At 40.6% G+C, this 23,612-nt stretch overlaps 1 protein-coding gene across 3 annotated transcripts; it reads right to left on the reverse strand.

The window, feature by feature from the left end:
* Nucleotides 1-201: 201 nt before the first annotated feature.
* ST3GAL5 (ST3 beta-galactoside alpha-2,3-sialyltransferase 5) lies at nt 202-22,401 on the reverse strand. 3 transcript variants are annotated; one of them, XM_053975038.1, is made up of 7 exons: nt 22,323-22,401; nt 11,442-11,553; nt 9,862-9,976; nt 7,623-7,966; nt 6,036-6,222; nt 3,994-4,152; nt 202-2,811 (listed from the first exon to the last, which is right to left on the reverse strand). In XM_053975038.1, exons 1-7 carry the CDS (start codon nt 22,399-22,401, stop codon nt 2,548-2,550), a joined length of 1,260 nt encoding a protein of 419 aa, XP_053831013.1. In that variant the 3' UTR covers nt 202-2,547. The 3 variants fall into 3 exon arrangements, with proteins under 3 accessions (XP_053831013.1, XP_053831014.1, XP_053831015.1); XM_053975039.1 differs by having other exon boundaries at nt 9,868-9,976; nt 22,323-22,400; XM_053975040.1 differs by lacking the exon at nt 22,323-22,401 and having other exon boundaries at nt 11,432-11,553.
* Between the last annotated feature and the right edge of the window lie 1,211 nt (nt 22,402-23,612).

Consider the following 23,612-nt stretch of genomic DNA (forward strand, 5'->3'; position numbering starts at 1 on the left):
TTTCTCTCTTCCAAGAGCCAGACAGATAATTCTAGTGACAGGCATTAAAAAGGCATAAACAAACAGGGAAAAAGTTACCAGCTACCATCTCCCCTGTTTCAGGGTATGTGGGATTGCATCAAGACTTTCAACTGGATCAGCAAGAATGCAAAATCCTTAATAAAGTAGGGAGAACAAATGGCAAACTGAGTGACAAATACATAAATAGAAAGTGGTTTCATCAGTTTATTGCTTTTTGCTGCCATTTCATGGAGTATCGAGTCTGCACAGACTACCATGGAGAACAAGGTTTTATCACAAGCCATAAAACAGGTAGGAAATCTAATCCTATATCCACACAATTTGCAAATTTGACAGTAAATACAGCATTTCCAAAAAGCTATTGGCATTTACATTAATCAACTGATTATTTTTAAGTTGCTGAACAAAATGAAGTGGTGAGGGACCACATGCTCAGAAACACAGACTTCTGGTGTATTCAAAATCCTCCCAGCACACACATTCTGAAATCTTCCAAAATTTCATCAATACTTAATGAAATTAACATATTCTGCTTCCATTTTAAATACCAGGAGAAAATGGTTACCACATTTTAATATATTAACTAAAGGACTATTTGTATAAAACTCTTCACACATGAAATATTTTTAAATTAAATAATATAATATACTTACCAAAAAAGACTAGAAATTTATTGCTAATATAAAAACTAATGCTTTTCATGGAAGAGGAGGCTAGATTAATATTATTGCTATGAACACAGACAGTGCCAGAAACAAGAATTCCTGATTTTCAAATTTGTTCAGCCCGCAGAATTGACTTTAAAGGACCTGTAGACGTGTGGGGCTTAGGAAAGATGAGGTTCACAACTTTCTTCAGTTATGCTTTATGATCTGATGTCCTTTTATTCCCTCTCAGTATAACAGTGAGCATCAGTCTGCTGCTTCTACATTCTAACATTATCATTCAGTAGATCACCTCTCCATGGAATAAAACCCCAAAACACAACCACACTAATCTTGCATTTCCACATGAATATTTTTAAAATTTGGAACTACAGCTTCATTCATATCTTTGTCCATAACAAAGAAAAGTGGCAACATTCACCATGTGAAGCACAAATTTTCTAGGCCAACCTTTGATTGATTTGCTGACAAGCTTCCACTGCCAAAGGAAGCTTTTTTCTCATACTGTAGATTGAGTAACACCACTCCTCAGTGCAAACAGCCATACCTGATACTCTACTAATAACAAAAATATAAACATAAAAACCTGCTTACAGATCTGCACAGCCCAGTGCCTTTGCAGTGCACTGATTTCCACTCCCATGAACATATAACTTTCCTTTCTCTTTTTGTTTTTAAAATTTGCTGTTTTCAGCAGTTATCTACCTTGTTACTAGAGTGTGCTACTTTCTCAAAGTGATTTTCTTCTTAACTTATACACTCACCCAATTACTGACTTGGGGAAAACCAACAACTCTACCTCTCCGATTAAATAGTCAATACTGGACTTCACAAGGGTTATCAGCATTGCAAACTATTAAGGTGACAATATCTATAATTAATTACTTAAGGATCATAAAATTAACCAGTGGAAATTGTAACTTAGTCATAGATTTTAAAATTGCTAAATTATTGATACAAACTAGTGTTTTATAAAACCAGCAATTCACAAGTCACTCAAAAAATAAATTTTAAAAAAGGTGCAGATTTTGTATTAATGCCACTTCTTTAATTGGGGTAGCTGAACTTCTGCTGCAAACCATCTAGTTAGAAATATTTAGGCAGGTCTTCAGGAATGGAAATGACAAATGACCTGGTTTGGGTTAAAGCCTCCTCCTGGCTAAATCCTCTTCTAGAGTGCCCTGGGCCCAAATGTGCTTCACAAAACAGGATTCTAACCCAAAACATGAATACATCAATGGTTTTAATACCAATCATGAACATCAAAGTACTTGCTACTCAGTTGTTGTCACAATAATTCCTTTAACTCCACTCCTACGTTTATCCTTCACCCCCCAAAAAATGTATCAGTAAAAGATTATAAATATTTGAGGAGTAAATGCAATGCTCAAGTTCAAGACATGCAAGACTTGAGAAGCATATGCCTTTCTTTTCATGGCATGCATGAAAAGGAGTCAAGATACCAAGAACTGGATCAACAAAGACAGCAGACCAGGGAAAAATAACTCTTGCAGACTCTGTTAGACAATTCAGGCCAGCCACATGTGTTCCATATACATTTGAAAACAAAAAACCTGCTTTTATTCAGACAACTTAAAATATTAAATACTTTAAATGGATGTCTTTCAACACAGAGTTGAATTTATGAGATATTTACATATCTATTCACAGAAATGTGCAAAGTAAAGTCTCACAGGAAAATTAATTTAAAAGTCCGACAACTTGAACACAAAATTAAAAAAGGCAGAAGGGATTCCATGTCCATTTCATGTACACTTTAAAGAGTTAAAGAGAGGGAAAGGGTTGATCCAGCTGAACCTCTGGAAATTTAACAAATCCTATCTATGCTGCAAGTTGGTCACTAGCTGTCTTTGCTGCAGAATTCACAGTGTATCCCTCCAGTCAGGTCTTTGACAATTTTTTCTTTGATCAGTTTTTGCAGGAATTTTGTTTCACTTGTCACATTGTGCATAGTTTGTTCTTTCATGGCAGCCATGCAGAGGTTGTTGTAATAGTGCAAAGGTGTGCTGGGCTGATCCAGGTCATATCCAAATCCTGCTAAGCTCACTTCATCACATAAATGTGTGGCCAGAACAACTGCTGTGACCCCAATTGTAGGTACATTCTAAAAAGGGAGAAAAGTGAAATTTGCTCAGTTCAAACATATTGTCCTTTACCAGGTTTATAAACACTTTACATAATTTAATAACTTTGTCTATTCCCTCTCCTCATTTAAAACTGAAATCAATTAAAACTACAACTAAAAATCAATTCAATGATCAATTAAAACTAAAAACTCCAGGGCAAAATACCAATACAATTTAAGTATTTGGCTTTTGGCTGTCAACACTAATTTTTTTTCCTGTGAAGGCAAGATGCCCTATCACTGTGTAGTTAAATTGCAAGTGAACATTCACTTCAAACAGTAAAACAACCCCTGACAGAGAGCTAAACTTGACCTTTCTTGATGTACACTTATTTAAGTTTTGAGCAACAACAGGCTCTCCCAACAGTATTCTTCACAATATGACTTTTCACTGAACAACATGCGAAAGAGGCAAATATACTACAGTAACATTAAGACAGTCAGCTTGGTGTATTATGTTATTTTAATAAATAAATGTGAGAAAATCCTTCAAATATTTGTGCAATAATCTTAAGTGCTTGTACATTTTGGTAAAAAGATGGTGGTTACTCAGTATTTTTTGTAGTTCAAGAGAAGTAGTGATATGCAATTTCTCAAACATGCAATTAAAGTAACAAAAATGCAGTGTATAATTAAACCAGGCAATTCATCCCTCTGTACCATTGCTAGAGCAAAGGACATGGAGGGAGGAAATGCCCATCAGCTGCTACTGAGCATTCTCTGGCATACACAGCAATTCCAGCAGCTGGAAGGCTGCTTCACACTGGCCTGGTTTCCAGGCTCTCTCTGCTTTGCCTGCAGCTGGAGACATCTGGCTACAGCTGATGGCTGGTTTAGCTTAACAGGGCTGTTTTTAACAGGCTTAACATACATCAAATGCATGTTTTTAAACACTGGAATGAGTTTATGTCTCACTGCATCTGAATGCCATTTCATGTCAGCATATCCAGGCAAAATACCTCATCTAAAAAGGTGAGCTGAAATCTTTGATTTTGCACAGGAAAATACAGAAGTCTTTTGAAAGCACATTAAATTTCCCTATTACCTGAGACCAGCTCTAAAACTGCATAGAGAAAGTAAAAAGCCCAAAACTTTTTTCAGTTTCTAATTTTCTTTACCTTGTATTTTACTATCTCCTTTAGGTGAAAGGAAACTTCTTACCTTATCCCAACCCCAGAATTTTGATCGAGGCTCAGGAAACTGTAAAATGTCCAAAGCTGTCTCTTTGATAATGACTGGATTCAGAATCCGAAACTGCTTTGGTGTGAAAGGAATTTTCTCAGCAACCTGCTTCCAAAAGAAGAGTCGCACCCACAGATGCTAAGAGAAATAAAAAAATCTAGTTCAGAGGGAAACTCTGAGACAAACATAGCATACAAGTTACAGAATTCACCAGTGACCCTGAAAAATTTAGCAAACAGTTTATAACTAAGGTGGTTTGGAAATATCAGCATACAGATCAAATGACTGACCCAAAAGAGGAAAAACCTTCAAAGTATCTAGAATTGCAGAGAGGACAGCAGAAGGAATAGCTGTTTATTCTGAATATTTGACTGCACTTTGTGTTTATCATTCAACATATTCACCAGCACAGCTGAGCAGGCAACAGTATTTAAAGAAATGGGGAAGGGAAGCACAGCTTCCCACCCACAAACATTAACCAGGGATTCTGAAGCAAGCACTGGATTTAAAACAATTATGCTCAAGCTCTGAAGTGAAGAGCTGTTGCTTGACAGCATGCACCTAGTGAGAAATGCAACCCTTCAGAAGAGCATTCACACAGGACTCAGAAACCCAGACTCTGATCTCATGCCACTGCAGTCAGTTAGATGCTTGCTAATGGAAGAAGAAATACTACAGATTCACACAGATTCTACAAGTTTTTCAATGAAATGGGCAACATTAGGCAATTGATAAAACTGATACAGCTCCAACACAGACCTGTATTTTTTTAAATATGTTTTAAGGAACAACAGCTTGAACTGATCAAATACAGGTTGCAGTGCTCTCATTTTCCCAACCATGCTTTGGATCAGTTTACTTCAGTACCAGTGCCTGAACAGAGAGCTAAGCCAACTGACAGCTGAGTATTTGAAAGAAGTAGGGTTGCAGTTCACAGAATCACAGAGCTGCTGAAGTTAGACAGGGCCTGTGGAGATCACAAGGTCCAACTCCCCTGGCTCAAGCAGACACCTCAAGCCAGATGCTCAGGACCATGTCTAGATGATTTTAAGAAAGATGTCCATGGACATTCAACTTGACACGTTCCCTCGTGTCCTATCACTGGGCACCACCAAAAAGAGCCTGGCTCCATCCTCTTTGCACCCTCCCCTCAGATATTTATGTACATTAATAAGATTCCCCCCCCCAAGCCTTTTCTTCTCCAGGCTAAACACTCCCAGCTCTATCAGTCTTTCTTCATGGTAGAGATGCTCCAGTCCCTTAACCATCTTCCTGACCCTTCAGTGTAGTAGTAGGCAGTCATGGTCAAGAATAAATAGACCTTCTCATATTGTAAAATACACAGAATTAAGAAAGGAATTTGGAGTACCTAAACTAGCAGAGATCAAACTGTTAAAAGACTTGACAGGCTGCCTTCTAAATCTCTCTCAGTAATTTTTACTTGCTGAAATTATCTGCTTGCAGATTAAAAGAAGTGGAAGCCACCAACTCACATTAATTTGGAAACATCAAACCCTTAGGAATCTCAGTTCCTTAGGAATGTCTGCACTTCTGTAAATGTTTAGTGAAAAATAAGCAACCTCATAATTTAGGAACCGCAGACAAATGTTCAATTACACAGTAATTCCATGTATGCCCATTGTAGCAGTACAGACTTTAGCTGCTAGAAAAATGGACTAGCATTCAGAAACCTCATTTCTATTTTGGGCTCTGCAGATTTGTTCAAGTCACTTAAACCGAATGTGAAATGAATTCCACTTCAGCAAACACTCAGTATGTCACGTAGCCTGGTGCAAACCACCAATATCTCCACAAAAAAAGAAGTGTTACTGTCAGCATGGGGCTTCAACACAAATGCTGGTCCAACTGTAACTAGGAGACAGAGCAAAAAAAACCCCACAAGGTTATATAAAAGATCCTCAGTATGATAAGCCAGGAAGTAACAGATCAATCAGCTTCTTTAAGCATTAGAAAACAAAACAAACAAAAATACAGGTACGTGAGACTGTCACATTACATACCAAGGTTTCATTTTTTACCATGGCTTGAAGCCAATTGAAATCAACTCCTTTAAACAGAACAGCCACAAACAAGCTTGCAGGGGGATACTCGTGCTCAGAAAGGGGGGCTCCTTCAGGGTAAGTCATCCGTATTGTTGTTTTGTTACCAACATGATCTGTGTAGCCTTGAACTGGTGCATCATTTAACCTGGGGGAAAAGAAACCCACAATGGAGAGATATTAAATAAACAGGCTAAAATCTCATTAAAATATCAGACACTAAGCAAAAACTTGTTATTTGGCCCAGAGGTTTTGAACAGAACAGACTACGGTGTTTTCTCACAACTCCCATGTTCTTGCCTCATGCACTCTTCCAGCCCTTTTATCTCTGGGAGGAAGCCAATTCTATTTCTAGATTAAATGGCACAAGTGCAGAACTTGGGAAAGAAAAGCTTGAAGAGTAAAGTGATTTAAGACAGCATTGCAGAACTTCATATCTCTTGCTTTGTGTCAACTCAAAGAGGCTTAGAAGTGGAAGAGGAAGAAAACACACAGAAAGTTGCCTGTGTTATCCTTTTCATACATATATATTTATATATACACATACACTCACAAGTATTCCACACAAAAAATCATTCAAATTATCCCTCCAATGCAATGTAATGCATCCTGTGGGTTTATATCATTTCCAGCTCACCAAAAACTTCAGGTGCTGGCACACTGCTGGCAAGAATGGCATCATCTCCCTCCATGAGTTCTGCAGAATAGCTCAAGTCCTGCAAACTTTTCTACATCAACAGAAAAATCACCTTCATCCTTCCAGCCCTAATTTCAGAGGACAGCTAATGCAAGTTCTCTTCCCCTCCACATGCTAACAAGGTTTGTTTACCTTTGAATAAGGGCTATTGATTCAATGAAATATTCCCTTAAGATGAGCAAGCCTCAGTTTACAAAACAAGTTGGGAAAATGCTGGTATTAATTTTATTTATGACTTTACATGATTCAAAACAAGGTTGTTCAAACTGTAATGTTCAGAGGGCACAAATATAGAGCATGTAATTCAGATGTCAGAGATCATATCAATCACAGAAAACAGTCAATGACCTCATAAAGATAAGGGAAGATAAGTGTGCTATAAAGTGTGTAAGCAAACTGTGTACTGAAACACCAATTAATTTTTATTGTGTTTGAAAGAACTGTCATAAAAAAATCTTTCAAATAAGCATTCAAACTAGCCATGGGGAAAAAAGCAGAAGCAAGTCCCTAAGTCCTGAAGTTTAAGATTTGAAAGCTTTAAAATGTGAAGGGATAAACCCAGTACTGTCTACTTGTCTAAGATGTCACTAGTTTGTCTAGTTTCTGCCCATGTGATTTTTGTACCTAAAGTCCACAAATGATTATACTGAATTCCTTTCCTGTAAACATGACAGTTTATTTTGCTCATAAGACTTCAAATTCCACCAAGTACCAAGCAAATTTATCAAAAGCACTTTCAGAAACAGTCTTATAAGTTGCATCAATGTTGGAGATATTTTCCCCTTAAAAAACAATGCTGGCTCATAAAGTAATGATGAAGTAGTTGGACTCCTTAAATGGAAAGGACATACCTTATAACAATATCAAACTGATTCAATAAGTGACCCAGCTCTGATCCATGAAGAATTCCACCACTACCAACAACAACACAGCGCTTACAGTGCTTTGACTTCAAATCTTCTGGTAAATCATGCTCAGGTAAGAGTTCAAGGAGATCTTTAAGTTTATCAGAGAACTTGCGAAATCCAAATGGAGGTTCATATTTAAATAAAGCTTCATCTTCATTCATATTTTTCCTTACAAAGGGAGATAAGTCCATGCTGTATTTCTCTGCAAACAGCTTCCTCATCTCTTTCTTCACATAAGAAGGTCGGCACTGCTCCTGCAGTGCGGCGCTGGTGAATTGCTGTGCCCTCTGAAACAAAACACACAGGATTCAGCCAGGAAATTCAGCTGCACAAAGTCCTCAAAATGTGGGCCACCAGCTGACCACCAACAGTTTAGCAAACACAGGGGTTATAAAAAAAGCTTCAGTGTGGAAGTACAACAATTTTAGAGCATTTACTCAGATGTAGATATGAGCCAGTGCACAGTGAAAACCTGCAGAGGAATTCCTCTTCACTCAATCACTTAAATCTAGACATGAGGTTTTCTAAAGAATATATTAGGCTAGTAGAAGTGCTAAGTGAAAATGAGCCATTTGTACCACCATTTGCAACACCAAATAAAAAAAACCCTTCACATACCTCTACCTATCTAATTTAGCAGCAAGTGGAATTCCACTCTGCTCAACTACATGACCTGAGTTCTGCTCTGAGATTCCACCAGAGATACATTCATACAGAGATACATTGGGTAAAAGTTCTGTGCAACAACAGCTGGACTCACTCATCAGAATGAAACAACACTTCTTCCATAAATATTGCTAAAGTGCTAATGACTAAAATGATTTTAAAAGGAATGCCAGGTAGGGATGTTTTGGGGCTTCTCTCAAAGACTAGTCACCAAAATAAGAGACTGTAGTTCCATATTGCATAAAAATATTAAAGTGACAGAAAAAACTACACATTGATCCATCTCATAATAAAACCAAACACTATTAGTGTACATTTTTAGAAATCTGTAGTGGCAAGCTGGTATCTGATGTAAAAAAAGAAACAGCAAAGGTTCCTCCACTGTAATTAAAAAAAATCCATGAGCAAACACAGGGGTCAGAGGCACAAGATTCAAATCTACTGTTAATTTAGTTCTCCTCTACTGTTAAGGAACAATAGTGTGTATCTGAAGGAGCACGGAGGGAAGTTCTGCTGCTGTTTTTTTTTTTTTACCAAGATTAACCTACAGAACTCCCTCTTCCATCATTATGAAGGTTTCTGCATAAACACCACACTAGGCAAAGCATGACTGAGCAACTTCACAATGTACTTTTTGAGATAGAAATAAACACAGTCCATGAAGCCTTCAGGTTTGCTTGGTTTAATGTGTTTGTTCTTCAGAATCAGGAATGTTACTGAAAAAATAAATAAGTCAAATGAGAAAAAAGGGGAGGCAAAGAGGCTCAGAAGGGGAAAGATAGGCACTGAAGATGATGGCAAGTGGGGGAGGATGCACGTGCAGTAATGCTAAGCTTAGACTGTCTTAAGGCAGGGTTTCTGCTGGAAGTTGCCCTTTAGCACTGAGACATTCAGAGATGTAACAGCCCTAAGCCGGGTAAGTTCTGTTATAAAGTGCAAATAGGATAAGTAGCAAAGGCTTTAATGGTGTCTGTTACACCTCTTTAAAAGCTACATGCAAAACTGTAGCTAAAGTAAGTAGCTGCTACCTTGAATGAATAAATGAAATAATAGCAGTACCCTCTTGGACATTTGCCCTGCAATTGCAAAAACACCTGAGCAACTACAAGGCAAAGCAGATGGGGAAACTGGCTTAGGTAAAAAAAAAAAAAAGCCCTTTTGTTTAATATGTTATTTTTGGGTGTTTTTAATATGTTATTTTTCATTTGCATCAATCTTCTGATCACCAGTGTCAACTGCACTGACAAAATGGGATGACGACATGTCCATTTCAAATTTTAAAGCCACAGTTATCTAATTTTACCCCTAAAAACTCAGTTTCTCTATGTGCTTCTGCTGTCATTTTACAAGAACTAAAACCAGAATGTCTGTGGAATGAAATGAGGCAAAATATACTTCTGCTCAATAGATCATTTCAGCATTTTAGTTCTTTGTTGTAGAGCCCTCTAAGTCTTGTATTGTCAACTAATAACTTATTTTTAAGCCAAGTGGAAAAAAAAAAGCCAAAAATACCAACCCTTACACGATCGAGGTCCACATACGGCGTTTTTGTTCTGTCACATTCCTCAGGGTCAAGATGTAATTTGAGGATATAAAGGAAGCACCCTCCAACCACAAACAGTGCAAGAACTCTAAAAACCAACAGAACAGTGAGGGGTAGGAGAGAAAAACAACAAAAAAAAATTTCTGATGTTCAATCAACTATTAAAGCAATATTTTAAAGCAAATTTAAGACAGTTGAACTTTATGTGAATTCTTGCATTTGAATCAAACAAAATAAAACCCCCTTTTGCTTTGTTCACTTCCAGTCTTGTATAACTCTTCAAATTTATCTGCACAGAAGTATGAACACCTATAGATGCCTAGATAAGGGAAATGCCTGCCTCATATACTTTAAATGCATATCTGATGAGTCAAACAGTTTTCCTCAATAATGAAACTACTAATTTCTCATTCCAAAAGAATATCACTGTTGATATCCAAAAAGCCACTTAGCTCATTTCATGTTATATCCATCTGTAGAATATTTATATCATTATTTGGTTAAAGTTGTGGTTGTTGCTCAAGTATGTAGTTTGAGCTGTCTTATTGATTTTCATTTCCTATTGTTTCCTAAGGATTGGACATTTGTTTAAGTGTCTTTAAAAATGTACAAGTTATTAAGTCCCCAATGCTTCTTGAAACTCTTTCAGATAAAGTCAATATAAATTTCCAATTTTTTTTTTTTTTTAAAGCTTGTACTATATGAACTCAGAGATGCAATCCCAGCACTCAGTGTGCAGTACAGGCTGCAAACAAGGTGACCACTGGAAAAGCAGGACTGCTCTCACATCTCACTTAACTAAATTACATTTTCCACTGATAGGTGATCTAAGAGCTTCATTAGCATGCTAGGCAGCAACCCCTGGAGATCAGCCAACAGGCAGAAAGCAGGAGATTCACAGCTGACAAACGAGGCTGGTTTTCCTCCAGGAGTTTATCAAGTGTCCCCAGATTCAGCTGGGGTTGCACCACTCCGGTTATATCCACCTGGGTATGTAACAGTTTGTCTTTGGGTTTTTTAGCTTTAAGACCTAAAAATTCACATGACATCACAGTAGTGAATGTTTTAGGTATAAAATATGGTCCTGGATCTACGTGTGCACACACTCTTTAATTCCAATTTGATGTCAAGCTACAAACAATACAGTAAGGTTTTTGATGTAGCATTCCAGAAGTCTTCATAACAAAATAACTATATGAAAATACCTCCCCAGGATACCCACTCAACATCCACTGGCCTTCCATTCCCTCAGTTATCAGACTGTACAGAAGTCTCAGCATTGTTATTTATCTGCATACAAAAAGGATTGGAAATAGTTGTGAGTGAAGTACTAGGATCTCACTTTGGCTTGGGAAGACAGGTACTACAACAAGTTATCCTGGGCTCCACAAAATGTTTTCTGTGTCCCACGGAAAGCTGTGTGCTTAACCCTCCATTCACAGCCTGTGGTAACCCCATGCCTTGACTTCTGCATCCATTTTGCAATTGCCCAGGCTGGGGGTGGAACAACTGTCCTCTGTGTAGCTGTGACAATGACACTTACTTGCGAGTACCTTTTAAAAACCAGCTTGGTCTTCTCATCTTCATGTGCAGCCACCTTACACCATTGCACAGGAGGTGAATGATCACTTTTCAGCTTCACAGAGTTATTGTCACTCAGCATTGCTGTAAAAAAGAAAGAAAAAGTGATCATAACTTCTGCTGAATTGAAGAAAAGGTCACAGGATACCCATGGAGTGACAACTTTATTTTTCAGTGAAGACTGCAATTCTTAGTTATGCTTCCAGGAATACTGAATTGCTCCTGAGCTCCTTGTGATCGAGAACTCACTCATTTCAGCTGCATCACCAAAACATGATTCTAAAAATGTTGCCAGGTCTTTGCATTCTTCATAAGTCTGAAGTCTAGCAATTTCTGATTACAGCATTTACTGTCAAGAACTTTTGTTTGATCTGATCAAACAATCTAAACAATATGCTCAGGGTATGCAGGATCCCTGACTCAAAATCAAATCCCTGTGCTATGCCCCTCCTTAGGCTTCAAGGATGCTCTCAGCATACAAAGCCCATACAAGCCATCCTCAAAACAGGAGCTCATCTTTCAAATAATCTCCCCAATTTCCCCAAGGCCAAGCAAACCTATCTCATCATCACTGCTCTGAATCTACCACTGACCTGTTCAGCAGCCCCAACAACATGGGCAGCAACTTCAACAGCAGGCACCAGAGAGGGTGTGGAGGCAATTTCTTCCTGGCCCACTGCAGGACCAAGAGGCTGCCAGCACCAGGGAAGCATGGCTCCCTGCATGGAACATTGGGGAACCCAGCAGGACAGCACCGTGCTCCCTCACAGATGGGCAGGGCACTGATCCTTTGCTGACAAGAAGCAACCTTGCTGCTCCCACACTTTCTATCAGCATGCTCCAATATTCACTTTGGGAAGAAAAACACAGGCTGGCACATCTTCTCCCCGGCTGCTGCCAGTAACCAAAGATGTGCGAATGGAATCCCCATGGAGAACCCACCTGTATGAGCCTGCTGGTTTTCCCAGGGAGAAGGAACACAGGCAAGGGTTTTTCCTGTCCTCCTCACCCAAAGCAGCCTCCCTTTGATCAGCCAACCATGGAAAGGTGCAACCTGCTCCTCCACAGGGGAGGATTTCAGCCCTGCTCCTTCCTTTGATCTCAGTGTTTGACCCTCTGTGCTCTCCACTGCAAAGGTGTTCACCTCTTTTGTTCTCCTGCCAAGAGTTCTGTCACAAGAATTTCTAAAAAAGAGCAAGACTAAGGGAAGGCTTTTCTCTAGGGATGATCTTCCTCATTCTCTTTTCCACCTCTTATTGCTTATGGTGATATGACCCATTTGAACCATCCTGTACAGCCACTTGAAAACACTGCTTGATTGGACAAACAACTGATGTTCTTAAACACCAGGATGAAGAAGCTGAGGAGACAGAAGTAACCCTCCAGATATCAAATCCAGACCACTGCAATTTCAAGGGTATCTAATTCAGAAGATGACTCAGTCTCTTTGCACAGAGAGAAATTATTACTGATAATCACAGTAGAAGGTCAAATGCCAAAAAACCCTGTGAAGGTAGGACAGAGATAAAGATTAACAATAGCGTCTGAAGCCCTTTGAAGAGCAGGCTACAGTCAAGTCATGCTTTCAAGGTCACATGCAAATGATTGCAACCCACAAAACAGAGCAAGGCAGGAAAACCCTAATGGTTGTTGCCAGCAGAAAAATTCCGTTTGACTTACCTCAAACCTAAGTAACTTGGTTATTATGGCATCACTAAGAACCTCAAATTCCCCACCCGATTATTTACTAATTGCATAGACTCTGAGCTGTCACACCCATTTGATGACTTTTGTTACAGCCCCTTTGAGATGTGAAAGCACTTTAAAGTCTGAAGTCAGTACCATCATGAAAAGGGTAAACTTGTCTTGAAAAAGGATAAGCAGAAATTTAAGGGCTAAGTTCTATCCCCCCACAATTCTAGAAGTTAAGCTGGAAATCAAATCCAACTCTCGTCTACCACACAACCTGTCAGGACACAGGACAAAACAGCAGGTCACAGGGAACCTATGAAGCCTTAATCGCTCCTCATTTTCACAGAGCAACACCTCATCTTTACTGCCTGCATCTTCTGGTGCAAAACTGGGTGTTGACACCACCACCCCAGTCATCCACATCAGTTTCCTCTCAGCTACTGTTGGCAGCAAATCCTTCAAGTTCACATGGGTAAAAATCCCAAAAGATTTGTTACAAGGACCATATCCCAGGGTCAGTTATGGATCACCAACTTGAACTGCTCTACCTTGAGACGTTCAGTGCCAACCCAGCAGGACTGGTACTGTTACCTTTACAACACACATCCTTCCTGCCACACTACACACAGAAGTCAGCTCAGCAGCTCTCATCCAGTACCTGGACACTAACACAGCTTAGAGGTGGCAGCTATCCACAGGAATCACACTGTCAGGATGCACAGGGAGCAGCCCCAGTTCATGGAGCAACACCACACCAGCACACAACAGGAGCTGTGACCAGAGGATGCTGCAGAGAGTAAACACAGCCTGGAGACCATGTGAAAGCTCCAGGACTGCTCCACATAGAACAGACAGGACATTCCATCAGATCACCTCAGAGGAGACTGCCTCACACCAGCACAGAGGCACTCAGCACTGTTTGGGAAAGGGATGGGATCACTCACCAATGGCTCACAGCGGGGATGTGACCACTGAAAGCTGCTACAGCACAAAACAAGGCAGCAATTACATCTGTCAGCCCCACAGATCTCCACAAACACAGCTGGGGAGAAGCATAAAATGGGACCTTTTTAAAAATGAAAAAGCAGGAAACAAGCTTCACCTATTTTCACTAGAGAACAATACAGGTATTAATTCTTTCTCAGGTAAACATAAAAAGGTAACTTGATCACAGTCCATAGGAACCTAGGTCAGAATGGATTTTGCATAAAAGAATCAGTCAAACTTGGTACCAGCCTGCAAGAGATCTGAAAGATAAAGAAGGAACTGAAGAGGTGGAGGGTGATGAACACAGAAGGGAATCAAACAGAAATACAAGACTGCAATAAGCTAGTGCTATCAGAAAATGATCCCTGCCTCTGAGCAAAATAAATTTCAGTCGTTCCCTCCTTCACTCATCCTGGATGTGCAAAAAGAAACAATGAAACAGAGAATTTAATTAATCACTTCAACACATCCTTTCCGAGTCCAACTCTTAGTATGCACAATGATTTTTTTTTTGTTATATAAGCAAGTAAGTTACATAATGTCAGTTTTCATTTCCTTTGCAACAGTTTACTTCAGTTTGACTTTTGTCAGTTATGATCATGACAGATTATTCCTTTCTTAAACAAGTCAATATATATAGACCAATACATAAGTCAAAATGCATTTGTCCAGCACAGCAATATTTTTTAATTACTCAGAGTTGGATCCTGCACTCTTATTCAAGAGAATGAGCCCTTTCACTGGCTGGAAGGTGATGGAAGGGGCTCGAAGCCCTCTCACTGGTGCAAGAGTGCTCAAAAGAGCAAAGTGGCAGTAACAAGCACCTTAAGAGTGCACCTTTCCCACAGTCCTCCTGAATTAAAATCTCTGAGTTTATAGAGAGAACCAGAACAGTCGAGATCCCAGGAGGACCAAAGAGATGCTGCATACAAAGACCATTACATTCTTTCAGGAAGGGGCCCTGCTACAGTTGTTTTGAGAGCCATAAATGCAAATGTCTCAATTTGTGTACAAAACACAGCTCAGTAGTGTTGGGTATTATGACCACATTTTGCATTGACATTTCTATAGTTACTCATTGTGCAATTAGTGAGGACTCAAGGGATTTAAATTTGTTTCATCTAATGAACTTAAGTGATCTGTGCAAAGCTGCTACTAAGGCTAAATTGTCCATTAATACAATCTACTCCAAAGCTTTTTGTGGTGTTATTCTTTTCACCATGATTTACTTTTGTCTCATTGTTATTCTTATGTAGACAAGATTTCCACACTTGGAGTATTTCAGAAGCAATTCATTTAAGCCTTCAGGAAGTCTTTTCATGTGGGAATGCTAAAAGCTAAAAAGCAGCATGTATCATGTTGTACATAACCACTGCCACACCCTGGAAAATGCATTTCAGCACCTGGATTTACCCAAAGACAAAGCCAGGGTCTCTCAGCAGGCATGGGGACAGGAGCAGACAGCCTGCATATGAGTGCAGGATGATGCACACACCTGCATCCTCACCACGCTCCCATCAAGCCCGCAAAACCACAACCACACACAGGTGATGCCTCCAGTTAAACTTTCCCCTCTCACAGTACCACCAGAAGCAGTGGGAACACCCAGTTTTACAAGGCAGTCAATAGCAAGGTCTTGCTGCACAAAGCAGCCTTTGAAGTTCGTGTAACAAGATGAAGAAGCTTGCAGGGGAAAGCTCCCAGAAAATGAAACCCGAAAGTCACGCTTAGGTAAAGGAATTACAAATCACGAATGGTGGGGCTCCTGCAGGCATTGAAACAGAAGCTAAAATTAGTGCAAAAATACCCTAAAGCCATGTGCTCACACATAAACTACTTGAACATATTTCCAAAATCAGTAAAGGATAAGAGAAAGCTACTTGGTTTTGAGCAACATTTCTTTCAAAAGAGAAGCACAAAGTTGAAAAGCAGAGAAGGTGTTTTTACACAAAAAAACTTGAGCAAGGCACTTTTTATTGAGATATGGTTATTATTAAGAAATTAATTCTGTATTAATTTCCTGTTCTGTGGCTTTTAAACAAGACAAAAAAGTCCCACAGATATACCACAAAACTTTATGCAAGAAGTTAGAAGAGAATAACTAAGAAAACTTAAACTAACTACACATTAGTTTTGGACACATTTAGAGAAGACAGATGGCAAAAACCTGACAACTCCAACATTAATGTCTGTGACTACTTGCAAGAGTTGGGCCCATGAAAAGATTACACATTTCAATCTATCCTCATTATTGACCAAATAGACAAGTTATTAATTTTAATTAAGGTTTTCAAAACTGATACAATATTTTAAGATGATGTTATTAATTTAGGTCAAAACATGAAAAACAGTTTAGTTACATTTACAGTTAGGATTGATTTTGTGTGCTTCCACAGGACTGAAATCCACAGCAATCAAAATGTAAGGGCTGAGACATTAAAAAAGGGAATGAAAGGAATGATTAATTAGGTGGCAAATTTTTGGTTTATGCTTCAAAGCCAGTCACTAAGCAGAGACTCTCAGATAATAACCAAGAACATGAAAAATTTAAAATTCTTCATCTTCTGTTCTACTTTAAGGCCATCATTACAAAACTGATTCAAAAATCAGTATAAAATTCTCCCAATTCCTTCCTACATCCATCCCACAATCTGTTCAATTCTCCCTAATGGGCAAACCAGTCTTGATTCAGGGAATTTTGAAGTAATAGGATTTTTGTCAATGAATACAACTGCTAATCATCAATTCTAATTTTGGAAAGAACAAAGTAACTGATGAGTAAACACTGTCTCTTACCAACTTACCTACTGTGGCATAGGAGGCCCACAAATCCCCAAAGGTGTCCCTGCTCAGGGACTCTCTCTCCCGAGTCTCCTTATCAAAACATGATTCCTTCAGATCCTTCCCATGCTTTCAAACATCATCATCTCTTCATTGGAAACAATAAACCATAAACAAGAAATTTCACAAATAACCTCTATCTGTTTACATAAAACATGATGGGCAAATCTTCTTAAGCCAAGAGTGGATCAAGCCTCATCCCAGTAACAATTAGGTGGGAGAAGGGTACTGCAAAGAAAAAAATGCTGAAGCTAAGGAGAGTTACTTGTGCACCCCATTGTACACAAAGGACTCCACAGCTACAAGTGTTGTACAGTTAAACTGCTGTCTTACAACTGCAATCCAAGGTATTTTTATCCATCCAAAACACAGAGTATTTCTTAATACAAAAACAATTTGGAAACGTATTCTCTTGTGACATGAAGAATTTGTTATTACAAAACAACCAATCTGGAAAATAAAAGAACATCCTCTAGCAAGAGGCACTCCAGAAACTGCAGTGTAGTAAAGGACTGCCTGGCTTTCATGGAATCACAGGATCATCCAGTTCCAACCCCCTGCCATGGGCAGGGACACCTCCCACTATCCCAGGTTGCTCCAAGCCCCTTCCAAGCTGGCCTTGGACACTTCCAGGGATGGGGCAGCCACCGTTTCTCTGGGCAACCTGTGCCAGAGCCTCACCACCAGTGTTAATTCTTCTTCCTAATACCAGTCTAAACCTGCCCTCTGTCAGTTTAAAGTCATTCCCACTTGCCCTGTCACTCTGTGCCCTTGTCAAAAGACCAGGTCATGTCCAGCCTCTCATCCCCAAGTCCTTCTCCTCAGGGCTAATCTCAATCCATTCTCTGCTCAGCCTGGATTTGTACTTGGGATTGCCCTGTCACAGGTGCAGGACCTTGATGGACTTCATGAGGTTAACTTTCCAATGACTTCAGAAATGAATCCAAAATTTTCAGCTGAATTTTAAACACAGGTTTAACAGATCAGGAAAGCTAACAACCTGCCCGCATGTTGAAATTGGATTTAAAATCTATACAAGGAAAGTAAAAAGCCTTTCATCTGGATGGCCTCATTTGCCCATAGTGACAAAATACTCAGGAAAAGTGGGGAAAGAAGAACAACAGAAAAGTTACCCCAAAGGAATTGTGTCTGATTGGAAAATCTCCTTCTATGACATAATGAATGCTGAAATACCTTCTTAAAGGATTTTTTGTTCAATAGTGCATGATGAAAATCCTTTAAAACCACAAGTGTGAGGAAAAATTCCAGTGATATTAATGATCCAAGGGAGACTTACTAGGAACATGCTAAAGCATGAGAGACTTTTGTGTTATGATTTGTTGCAATATATTCACTCTTGGATGTTTATCTTCAAATAATTTCCTGATCACCATCCTACCACTTCCTATCACAAGACATAATGAGACAGTATCAAGGGAGCTGTGGCAGATTGACATCTTCTCACCACAGGAAAAACATGAAGCTAAATTTAAAAATTAGAGACTTACTGTCAATTATTTCTTCATCTACCGCTATATAAATCCCACAGCAAAGCTGGCACTTTAACATATTTAGACACTTGAGAAACTTGCCTTTAATATTATCAGCTTAGTGCCTACTACTATTGAATGAAAAAATCATTTGACATCTGTTTTAACGAACAGAGTCAGTTGTTTCAGTTAATTGAAGAATACATCTGTGACAGCAGAAAAAAGTTTAGCCCATGGTATGGTTATAAGCACGTCCAACATGCATCTTACAAAATGAGCTTTGGCCAGAAAGGCCTTTTTATCAGACAATAAAAATTTAAAACAATGCTGTCTGTATGATCTGTGGTTCATTTGGTCAAGATCTGTCTCCTCAGAAATTGAGAACTTATTACTGAACCGTATTTGTGTGGATACAATTGGTAAAGAATGAAACAAGGAGCAAATGAGAATTTCAGAGCAGTTGACAGAAACTCTCAAAGGCACCAACAGGATGACAGGTGAAAATTATTTTTCCTGAGCCAGGAACACCACAAAGCAACATTAGTGTCCTAGAGACATGATGATTTTTCTATCCTTGCCTTGTGACACTCTGCTTGTGTTTTCCTCTAATTGTTTAATGGGTCACTCCTACATCCTCTTTGCAACATCATCCAGCAACTCAAAGTCATAATTGTGTCTACTTGAGCACTCTTTTCCTTTAGGAAGGATACACATAGTTAGGCTACAATTTGCTGTTAACATTGGGTCAACCACATAGAATATCAAAAGAAATGGTTTCAGCTCAAATATAGTCCAAATATCAGCTTAACTAGACATATTCAGAGTGTAATACCATCACTTCCTCTCAGCATCATTCACAGGAAGCTTTTTGGACATTAGCAGTCCAAAATAATCAAAACAGTCCTGCTAAAATAATATTATAGGGAAATAACTCTTACTGAGGTTCTAAATGACAGTTCAATGTTTAAAACAGGGATATTCTCTTAATTTCACATCTGTCTCAGCACCCTCTCTCTCAGTCAAACTTTGCAGGCTTTTCTGTTAAACCTCTTTCAGCTGCTCTCAAGTAACAGAAAAAAAAAACGTAAAATATAAACACAAGAAACATCAACAAGATGTGCTTCAACACTTAAGTGGGCTGCTGATGCTTTGTGACAGACAAAAGCAGCATCTGAATATTGAATTTTTCTGATTCACAATGAACCACAAAAAGTCAGTGTCCCAGCCAAGCAGGAAGAAACAGGTAACCTAAAGTATTGCTGTTGTGAACAGTGTGCTATTAAAAAGTTACGTTTATTTCTTACAAGGGAAGCTTTTAGACCCTCTTGTCCCTTTTCCTTTTGGAGCAAATCCCAGTTTTCCCTTCCACGCTACTGGCGTAAGAAACAGTGGCTGCCTGCTCTGGATGTCCAGAGCCTGATGTCAGCCACTCCTCAGCATCTGCTGAAGCCCACAGACACGCACAGTGAATGAGCTGCAGCCTAACAGCAGGCAGCTGCTACCCCAAACCCCCCCTCTGCACTTCTCCCCTTTCTCATCCTCCTCCCCAGGCCCACAGATGCACACTTGAGGAAGCACTGCACAGCTCCAGCACGCAGAGGAACAGCCACACAGCCAGGAAGGGAGGAAGAAAGCACAGTGCACCAGGACATCACCTGGTGTGAGCTCATCTTGCACAAGTGGAAGAGATTTCTGAGCCCCTACAAGGAAGCCAAAACAAATTAGGTCTTTCCTCTAACATGGGAGGTTTGAGGGAAGAAATCTTTCCTAAAAGAAATGGTCTGAAAAGGCAGGGCACAGCATTAATCTTTACTGGGCTAAGGAAACAGCAGACTTACACAGATGTTTCTGTGTAAGAATGCTTCATATGACATCTGAATTATGCAGCAGAATAGCACCAAACAACTGATGATTATGGAACAATGTCAATAATACAGCAGCATTTTTACCACATTATCATCTAACATTCCAAGACATGGTGGTAAAATCACACTTGAGCCTACAGAAGCTAGAAAGAAGATGCCAAAAGCCTCCCATAAAGAAAAGGCAAAAATTAAAATTGCAATACAGCAAAAAACATTGCTGTAAGCAATTTTAAGGCTTAAGTTCTGAATCTAAGACTTCAGGACCTAACAGGCTGCAGAGAGTGCTGATGGGATGGGTAAAGGAAGAGCCTCTCCCAAGGAGAAGAGAGAGCTTGGTTTGTCCAGCTTTGCAAAACAAGAATTGAGAGTTTGTCCTTAGATACGCCAAACATGTAAACACCAGAGCCAAAACCAAACCTTTCAAACAAAAGCATAATGTTAGCACACAGGAAAAAGTGGACATAAACAAGGAGGGACTACAGGCAAAAGATTCCTGAACAGCAAAGGAATAGCCTTGCCATAGGAGTAATGGAAAATAACAGACTACACAAGTTTTAAGGAAGTCTTTAGCAATTTATGAATTACATTATCAGTGAGAGCTGCTTGTGACAGGGAAGATTCTTCCATGATTCTGAAGTTCTCTGTCCAGTTGGTTTTGAAGGATTGGGTGTGCCTGCTGGGGATGCTTTAACCTGTTCTGTTAGAGCAAGTTCCATTCAGAGTCACACGGAATTTGAAAATTACAACACGACAAGTTTGAATCATTATCTAAGTCTTTTTCAGTTATTTAGCCTTTACTACGACTTAGGAACTATTGAAGTCTTCCAGGGTCTCTTAATCTAAACAAACAACCTGCCCACCAAATGCTCCAACTTTGCAGCAGTCTTGGCATGTTTCGCATCTGATGAACCAAAAGGAAACAAAATTGAACATTTTTAGCCCATTCTCCTGAGTAAAAGGAAGTTTCTGCTACCACACTTTGTCTTCCAACATCCTGCTCCTAACTGCCTGTCAATCATTTGGCCAATCTGCTGGAACTCTACAGAAGGAAGGATGCTAAACCTCAAAAAGTTGCAGGAAACCAGAGGAGGGATGAGCTCATTTCTCATCATCCCCACAGAAGCAGACAATGCACCAAAATGCTTTTGTGCCCTAACTCTCCAGCTATATTTTGACCTCTTAAAAGAAATTCCCTGAGTTTGGCTAGCAGAGTGCCTGGGAGATAGCTCAAGGTTTCCTGCTGCATGATCCAAAAGGGAGACAGTAACCTCACTGCAGCAGAACAGATGGAATAACACAGTCTGCATGGAAAACACCCCCTCTGAACTGAATCTGCATAGTCCCATTGTAAGCTGCAGCTTAAAAAGACGTATCTACTCCAGAAGCATAAAAGAGCACTTATCTCAATGAGTTTTCTTTAGAGAAATAATGAACATACATCTTTATCTGCCCTTCTCCTCAGAAGGAGACAAAGCCAGTCGTTTTCCACCACACAGCTGTTTATATCCAGTAATTTAAAGAACATTTCCTAATTATTTCCCTAACTATAGAGAGCTGCAAAATAAACACCCCTCCTCTAGCAGCCTTATGGTTTGATCTTACCTACTGAAATAGAAAAAATAGATACAAAACAAATCTCAGCACAAAGCGGGGGAAAAAGGAAACTCTTTTTAGTGAGTAGCGCTGAAGCAAATAGAAAGGTTTTGGCAGTAACAGCAGAAGCCGTATCTGGTTTGCATTCACATCACTCCAAGCATGAAAAGACAGAATCCCTCACAGAACGCCTACCGGAACCCGCAGAGAAGCAGAAGCCTCTAAATTTTATTCCAAAGGAACAATTCGAGACAGCCGCAGCTAAGACATCCTCTCCCTCCAGCCCAAGGCAAACACGACTTCCACCGCCCATCTCCTCCAGAACTCGCAGCCCCCACCTCCCCATCCCCGCTGTTCCCTGTCTGGAAGGGAGAGAGGGAGAGACCTGGAAGCTCCGGCTCTGGCGGTGGGGCACATCCTGCCGACTGCTCCAGCCCAAGCCCGCGGGCCCCGCGCCGCCGCATCGGCCTCGGCCGGCGCTGTGGCCGCTGCGGCGCCCGCGGTGCGGCCGGCGCGGTGCGGGCGGTGCGGGCGGCGCTCGGCGGCCCCGGCGCTCTGAGGCGCGGGCGCGGCGGCCCCGCCGCAGGTAGCGGAGCCGGCGCGCGGCGGGGGCGGCACGTGGCGGCGCGCAGCCAATGGGGGCCGAGCGCGGCGCCGCGCGGGGGCGGGGGCGCCGCCCGCGCTGAGGGGATGCGGGAGGGCCGCGGCCCCTGCCCCGCCCCGCTCCGCCCCGCAGCTTCTGTGCGGTGGCGGTGTTACGAATAAGCGCTTTCTTCGCCTTTTTTCCCCCCTCGCAGTAAGTCGTGGGTTTGGGGGTTTTCCCACACGCACGCACAGCCCCTAGCCAAGAGACCCGCGCCCGCCGCCCCCTCCTCATGTCCGCCGCCTCGTCTCGCTGCCGGTGCCTTCACTCGCCCTCTGTGGAAAAACGAGTCGATCCCCTCAAGTTACAGCGTTTGAACTGTTTTTATTGTGCCTTATACTCCCAGGAGCTTTGGTTCGTTGGGGCTTTCAGGCCTCTCCGCAGCTGTTTTAGGGAATCATCACTTTTGTGACCGGATGCGCCACAGAATGTGTAAAAAACCCAAAAAGTCTGATTTAGTTGTAGACTCGTGTAAGCGGCTGCTTGACTTGCAAGGGAGGGGAAACGACCTTGCAAACTCATCTGACCATGGCCTTAGAAGTCACAAGTTGCACCACGAAATAAAGAGCTGGAAAACCACTGGAGCGAGGAAGCTGTGGGCACCGGATGAGGGAAAGCTGATGAAGCATGAAAATGGATTAAGTCATTACAGTCTGTCTGATGCTAGGAATTTCTTTTTTTTTTTTTTTTTTTAATATCTGACTTATTGCTATGGTATCTACAAATGGTTCCCTAACCTAGATGATTGATGGAAAACAATCAGCAATTCCAGGCACAGCAGCTGCTAATTGTTAGTGCTGGTAATACAGTGCATAGCACACTGCAGAGGCCCTGTCAGGAGAGACAGGGGAAAAGCTTGCCCTTAAGGAAGGTGGGATAAAACTGGCTCTGAGGTGCCATTGTCAATTAAAAAGGAGTGATATGGTTCAGTGAGAAGAACTGCTGTACAAGGAAACCTGAAAACAACTACCATTTTCTGGTCTATGAATATTCCCTCACTCTAAGGGATAGAGGAGCCCGTGCCCTCAAGCA

Source organism: Vidua macroura, chromosome 4, assembly GCF_024509145.1.
Source record: "Vidua macroura isolate BioBank_ID:100142 chromosome 4, ASM2450914v1, whole genome shotgun sequence".
Lineage (NCBI taxonomy): Eukaryota > Metazoa > Chordata > Aves > Passeriformes > Viduidae > Vidua > Vidua macroura.

Excerpts from the sequence above, each read along its gene's own strand:
- ST3GAL5 (XM_053975038.1), bottom strand. The coding sequence starts at position 22,401 with ATGCGGCGGCGCGGGGCCCGCGGGCTTGGGCTGGAGCAGTCGGCAGGA. Across the intron at positions 11,554-22,322 it reads GCCAGAGCCGGAGCTTCCAG|CAATGCTGAGTGACAATAAC; the intron begins GTCTCTCCCTCT and ends TCTTTTTTACAG. Across the intron at positions 2,812-3,993 it reads AATTCTGGGGTTGGGATAAG|AATGTACCTACAATTGGGGT; the intron begins GTAAGAAGTTTC and ends CTCCCTTTTTAG.